The sequence below is a fragment of the Psammomys obesus genome, unplaced genomic scaffold (assembly GCF_907164565.1).
Source record: "Psammomys obesus unplaced genomic scaffold, mPsaObe1.curated_primary_1811, whole genome shotgun sequence".
Classification (NCBI taxonomy): domain Eukaryota; kingdom Metazoa; phylum Chordata; class Mammalia; order Rodentia; family Muridae; genus Psammomys; species Psammomys obesus.
Genome location: NW_026596125.1, coordinates 6,355,799 through 6,363,017, shown reverse-complemented (window position 1 = coordinate 6,363,017; position 7,219 = coordinate 6,355,799). Strand labels below are relative to the sequence as shown.

General features: G+C 45.8%; 1 protein-coding gene across 1 annotated transcript in view; it reads left to right on the top strand.

Moving 5' to 3' along the window:
- Positions 1-7,219, top strand: part of Arl3 (ADP ribosylation factor like GTPase 3) — a 46,827-nt gene that overhangs the window by 29,089 nt on the left and 10,519 nt on the right. The window contains exon 4 of the mRNA XM_055591691.1: positions 5,776-5,826. Within this exon, the coding sequence (XP_055447666.1) occupies positions 5,776-5,826 (51 nt within the window). The remainder of the gene's footprint in view (positions 1-5,775; positions 5,827-7,219) is intronic.

Sequence of the window (7,219 nt, the reverse complement as noted above, 5' to 3'; positions counted from 1 at the left end):
GTGTGTGTGGAGTGTGAGCGTGTATGTGGAGTGTGTGTGTGTGAGCGTGTGTGCACTCCCGTCTCTGCCTGCTGTACAGGACTGCTGGGATTGTAGATGTGCCGCTGCATCCAACCTCTTCTGTTGTTGATTAATATTTGATTTCTCTTTTAGTTAACAGCAGTTAGTCCTAAACCAACTATAAACCCAAATCACCACACAGAGACCAGGATTTATTTAATTAACCTAGAGCACAATGCTGGGCAATAGTTACTCCATCCTAAACCTCCAAGCCCGCATAGTTTTCTCCCATTTAGATTTCCCACATTATACTTGCTTTTAGTCATATCTTGGGTCCGGTTCATCTCTCCTTTCCTCGTAGGTCCAAGTCCTCTCCTGCTGATTTCTGCTCTCCAACTCCTCCCACTGGCTCCTTCTCCTCCCCTCCAGACCAGGATGTCTCCATTGCTCAGCCTTGGCTGGATGTTTAATTGAAAATACAGAGAACAAATGGAGGCATGTTAACACAAACTTGAGACAAGTGATGCTTAGAATAAAAACCACAGTGCAGTGTCCCGATTGAAACCAGATAGTGGGGTAGAGAAATCAGCATTTGAATGAGCAAGGGTAAATTGTATACATTCCACAAGAACATTGTACCAACACTCTTCCTTGGATTTCATGGACATAAATCCAGTGTCAGGCTCTCACCCGCTGAACCAGCCCCAACAACCTGAATTTTTAAATGGACAAAGAGAAACTAGGCATGATGGTACATGCCTGTAAACCCCAGGTTTCTGGGAGGCAGAGACAGAAAAGGATACTACAGCAGGTTTGAAGCCAACCTAAACAAATAAAACTGTCTCAAAATCATAAGCTGATAAATAAGTTTTAAAAATCTGAGTAAACAGCTCAATAGAAAAGATAGGATGACAGGTAAACATGGGAAATATTCAGCGTGACAAAGGACAACAGAAGAGAGATGTCACTGCACTCCTGCTGGACTAGTCCCGAGCCTGCACAAGTGACAAGTGCTGGGAAGGGCTTGTAGCCATAGAAACTCCATTGGTGGCTGGTAGGGATGCATAAGTGTACAAGTGCCTTGGAAGGCTGTGAGTGGGTTCATTTATGGCTAAACACTCACAAATACAACCCAACAACAAAGTATCCACATTAGTGGAAAGTTTACGTTCTGCCAGGCGTGGTGGCACACACCTTTCATCTCAGCACTCCAGAGGCAGAGGCAGGTGGATCTCTGAGGCCAGCCTGGTCTGCAGAGGGAGTTCCAGGACAGCCAGGCCTACACAGCGTAACCCTCTCTCAAAAACAAACAAAAAGTCTACATGTAATTCCAGTATCCTGGGAAGCAAACAATCTCAGTGAGTTCAAGCCCAGCCTGGTTTACTGATCAAGTTACAGGCCAGCCAGACTGTACGGGGAGACACTGTCTTTAAAAAATAAAATAAAATGGGAAAAAAAGGCAGGTAAAGGTGCTTTAGATGAAATGCTCAGAGAAGAGCAGTATGTAAGAACAGCAATGACTCCGGAAGGCCTCAGAGCTTCCCACTGTACACAAAAGAGAAATTCTAAGCCACACACTCTGCCCTCTTGAAGGTAGATTGCAAGCTAAGTGTGACAGCCTGGACCCCACATTCTCCTTAGCTCAAAGGGCCCATGACTAACATGCCCCCAGCAAACACCAGAGCAGCCTTTCCGGCAACGGTTCGTTCCAGCGCAAGATAATATTTAGGGTTGAGAGTCAACCTCATTATTTTCCAGTGCCGTTTGAGATTAAGTAGTTTGGAAGGCAGCGGAGTGTTGTGTGTCGTTCCCCCACCCCCGGGGTTCCCAGTGTGCAGCCCTGAGACTCAGCTCTGCCTGCCTGCCCGGCTCACAGCAGCCCTGAGCGGGCTGATGGACTCTGTATGTTACTCTGGGTTTAAGAGTCTTCCATTGTTAGTGGAAAAAGACCTATTACGCCGGACACCACGCTGCTGCAGGAGCAGGACTGAAGCTTGCCACATTTCGTTGCCTGGTTAAATCTTTTCAGTTCTCTCTGGAGTGCTGTGGTAAAATCTAGCTTGCGAGCAGAGGTGGACAGATTGATGCAGCCTCCTGTCTTTGTGTAGCCTGTGAGCTAGAATGGTTTTTATATTTTTTAAGAGGTTTGAAAAAAAAAAAAAAAAAAACCAAAAGGTAAACACTGTTGTGTGACACATAAGAATGATGTGAGATTTAAGTTTTGGTGTCCATAATGAAATTCTGTGGGGACCTAGACACCTGCATTTATGCTCGGGCTTCCCACAGCTGCTTTTTCACAGCAATAGAACGGTGTTTACTCTGAGGGCTTACAGAATTCTACCTGCCCTCACTTTCGAGCGCGTGACAGCGGTCTTTCCACTCCCTTTGATAGCCAGGTGTGGTATGCATGCCTTTAATCACAGCACTCAGGGAGGCCGAGGCAGGTAGGTCTCCAGGAACCAGGGTTGTGTAGTGAGACCGTGACTCAGAGAGGTAGAGTGACAGAGAGACTGAGAGGGAGGACCTCCAGAGGAATGGGTGCCAAACGCTTTAAAATAGCTGTCTCCTGCTTCCACATTGGTACAGAAAGCATCAGTGACTGAAAACCCTAAGTTACGCAGACACCTAATGTCTCCGTTTTGTTGTCCCCTTAGCCAGCACTTCAGCTAAGAGTAAAGCCACACTCTTCCTTTGTCACCTCTTTGCAGCTTACTCCCTGGTGAAGTACAAGACGCATGGCCAAAAGGTGGCAGCGGGAGTGAGTAAGGAGAAGCACGGGGAGGGAGGAGGGTCTAAGATGCCTCAGATCCCTGTCCTGGGAGCCAGAGCTGCCCTAACTCTAAGAAGGGAATCTCAGGTCCCCCACAACCTATCGAGAATTCAAAAGCAACTGCCAAAACCAACCAAACAACACCTGTGAGTGATATAGCACGCAGGCTTTCTGCGTGCTGGGGATTGTAATCTTCCTGTAGAATAGTTTGGTTTTCTCTTGAGAGAAAGGCTTTCTCTGTGCAGCCTTGGCTGTTCTGGACTCGCTCTGTAGACCAGGCTGGCCTCCAACCCAGAGATCCGGCTGCGGCTGTTCCCTGATTGCTGGGATTATAGGCGTGCGCCACTGAGCCCAGCTTAGAATGGGTTTTATAACTTGATATTTGAAGGTCTTTATCATGTTAAAGTCAGAAGCACAAATACTTAACTTTCTCTGGTACTTCCTGGCTACAGACCAGGAAAAAAAGGCATTAATGATCAATTTGTTCTAAATTAAAATTAAAAATTAGAAAGAAGAAAGAGAACTCTTGCACAACTACACAAGAAACTGAACAAACAAAAGAGGCAGGTCTTGGAGCCCAGAAGGAAGCAGACACTGCGTGGAGAGGGAGAGCAGGAAGCACTTTGGGGAGGGTCCTAGAGGCCAGTTTGTGCCCATTATTTTTCCCAGTGGCTCTTAAGAAATCATTACTTTCTAGACTCCTAGGAATTTTGTGTAGCAGTGTTGGAATTCTATACAGACAAAAGCTCAATAGGAAGAATCGGTGTGTGTTTAGAGTCATCCTTTGGAACCTAGTAGTAGCAAAAACACTAACTGAAGTTTCCCGTCCAGGAGAGAGTGGCAAATACTTGGTCAGTGGAAGCTGTTCTTTGGGCTCAGCAACTGCCCTCGCTGGTGTTTAGCCAGTTGGCTCTTGAAGACCTTTCTGCTCCTTGCTGTTTTTCCTTCCTTTCTATTTGTTTGTTGGATGGTTTGTGGGGTACATGCTTGCCATGGCACACCGGTAAGGTCAAAAGACAGCTTGCAGGGACTCTTTCGACTCTTTCCTCCCCCTTTCAAGAGTAGATCCCACTTCGTGCTGGCTCTACTTTTTATTTTTTATCATGCCAAATGGCCTCTTCCTCTCCCATCCCCACCCCCCAGCTTTATTCACAGCCTCTGGCCCTAGCAACACCTTCCTCCTACTTTTGTAATTTATATTTTGCTCAGTGACCTGTACACACCCTTCAGATTGCTGTCTGACTCCAGAACGTTCTCCCAGCAATCACCTGGCTTTCCTTCACTCCCTCATGTCCTGAACTATGGCTTCAGTCATGAGCCTCCTAATTAAACTGGAGACTCAAAGATTAGTCTGTTTAAGCTCTCCTATCACATTCTTTCTAACCCTGTATTTATAGTGTGTACAGGCCCCAGGCTGGAGAGGTGGCCCCAGGGTTAAGAGCATGTAGTATTTTCCTGAAGGACCTAAGTTCAGTTCCCAGTACCCACGTCAGCAGGCTTACCAGCTGCCAGCAACTCCTATGACACACTTTTAATCCCAACACAGGCAGAGATAAGAGGATCTCTGTGAGTTCAAGGCCAGCCTTGAACAAGAGAGAGCAAGTCCCAGAACTGCCAAGGCTACACAGAGAAACCCTGTCTTGAAAAAAAGGGGAGGGGGAGGGCTCAGAGATGAGGTCTCTGTGGTTAAAAGTCCTGACTACTCTTGCAGAGGACCTGGGTTCATTTATCAGGACCCAGGTGGTGGCTCACAGCCATCTCTATCTCCAGTCCTAGGAGATCTAGCCTCCAGGGTATTACACATGTGATACACTGACATACATGCAGACAAAACACCCATAAATAAAAAATAAGTAAAATGTTTAAAAAGTACAAAATTGTATCTCTAATTTTCTTTTTAAATTTCCATGTGAGGAATTAGGAAAGAGCTGCTTCGCTACAAGTGAGCTTAAAATTCTCATAGCAAAAAAAAAAAAAAAAAAAAAAAATTCTCATAGCAATCCCCTTGCCTCAGCTTCTAAAGCGCTGGGATCATAAACAGGAGCCAGCACACCTGGCCGGGTGGGGCCTTCTGTAGAACATTAAATAGCTGATGTGTTTAGAAGCTGTGACTATGAGTGGCTTTTGTTCTCTTTTTTTTAAGCTTTATTTTCCTTTTTGTTATGCAGTGTTAATTGTGTAGCAACTAAAACTCACGGGTGGAGGGGGAAGCTTCAGTTTTATAACTCACAGTAAGTCTTGAATTATCTTTCTGCTGGGATGTAGCTGGGGTGGTAGAGTACCTGCCTGGCATTCATGTGAGGCTCTGAGTTCAATCCCCAGCACCCCATTAAACATACCTGTACCCACCAAGCAGAGGCAGGATCAAAATTTCAGGGTCATCCCCACGTGCATAGCCAGTTCAAGGTCAGCATGGACTACCTGATACCCTGTCTCAATACAAACAAAAACAATATTATCTTCCAGCCTAGCCTGCCCATCTATTTCTAGGCTTCAGCCTTGACATCCCAGGAACCTAGGAAGGCAGTAATGAAAGAGATAACAGGTAACTGTATGTTGTTTCACAGAAGTAATGCTAAGATGGTACGTGATGTCCCAGGAGTATAGGATTGCAGATGCCACCATCCCTGTCGGTCCCTCCTAGTCCTGTCATGAAGACATGAGACCCAGGGATGCTCTTGTCTTGAGTGCTCTCCCTTGGTTTCTGGGCACCCTTAGTCAGTCAGTTCATTTGTTAGCTTGTTTTGCTTCTACAAGTGAGGTGAGAGTTACCGGTCTGTTTCTCTTTTGGGGGTTGGAGGGAGCCTCAAACTCACGGAAATAGGACTCTCTCTGCCTTCCAGAGTGCTGGGATTACAGGCATGCGCCCCTGCGCCCCGCTGCTGGTCTGTTTCCACATGAGTTACTCTGAACTCTTGACTGAGGACCTTCTGTTTTGTTTTTAAAATTGCCCCTTCTCTTTCTGTGTCTGTTTACTGAAGTAACTTTCTTACTTTCCTTTGCAGATATATGTAATTGACAGTGCAGACAGAAAAAGATTTGAAGAGACGGGTCAGGTAAATGATTCTTCCGTTGAACTCTTTCCCCAAACACCGGCTATTTATTAATCTCCCTGGAAGCATGCGCCAGGGAAGGGAATGCTTCTTGTTAACTCTTACAGTTCAAGAAGAGAGACGCCTAGTGAACAGGCAGAAATACCAGCTGTCCAAAAAGAAACTAGTTGTGAGTCTTTTACCATCTTTTTTGATGAAAGCCTTTTAGCTTAATCAAATTGAATATATGAGTAAACTTCGCAGCACACTCCAGAGCCCTTCTGGCTTCTTCCCAGACCATGTAGAAATGAGCTCATGAACACACTGAGCATTTCTATTTACACTTTTTAAATTTTATTTATTTTTATTTCATGTGCATCGGTGTTTTGCGTGCATGTATGTCCGTGTGAGGGTGTCAGGTCTCCCAGATCAGGAGTTACAGACAGTTGTGAGCTGCCATGTGGGTGCTGGGAATTGAACCCCAGTCCTCTGGAAGAGCAGCCAAGGCTCTTCACCACTGAGCCATCACTCCAGTCCTCTGTTTGCACTTTTCAATATTTAATTGACTGAGAGTAATTGACCAAACTTTGGCAAATTCAGAAGGATGAGAAGATACAAGCCAAAACTAAGCTACTCATTTTCAAGCCAGGAGGCAAGATCAACCTTGATCTCAAGTATGGCTTCAATGGCAGGGTACATGTCAACATGTTTGGATGACACAGTCTGTGTACATGGTCATACACAGAGCAGCGTTGGGCCTGGACCATTGAACCCAGAGTGAGGTCACCCGAAGGAGCCACAGAGATGAAATGAATCCTTAGAGAGGCATGTTTGGTTCTCAGTGCAGAAATTTTGGTCTGTGCCCAGTGGCAAAGGTTCCCAGCTTCTGTTCTTTGTCTTGGAAAGTGGGCTAAGGGGTCTCCAGACTCCTGGAGGCAGCACATCTCCCTTCCATGCTCTGGTGATGGCTGTCCTGGAACTCGCTCTGTAGACCAGGCTGGCCTCAAGCTCAGGGAGGTCCTCCTGTCTGTGCTTCTGCCTCCAGAGTGCTGGGATCGAAGTTGTCCTATACCACGCCCAGCAGCTGTCCAGTTTTTTGGTTTTGGTTTTGGTTTTGGTTTTTTTTGGAAAGCTGATGTGTGTGTGTGTGTGTGTGTGTGTGTGTGTGTGTGTGTGTGTGTCTTTTTGTTTTGTTTTTCGATACAGTTTCTCTGTATATCCTTGGCTGTCTTGGACTCACTTTGTAGACCAGGCTGGCCTCGAACTCACAGTGATCTGTGTGTCTCTGCCTCCCAGAGTGCTGGGATTAAAGACATGTGCCACCAAACCCAGCTGGACACAATTATTTCTAATTGTTGTTTTCATTTTCTATACATACATACATACATACATACATACATACATACATACATACATA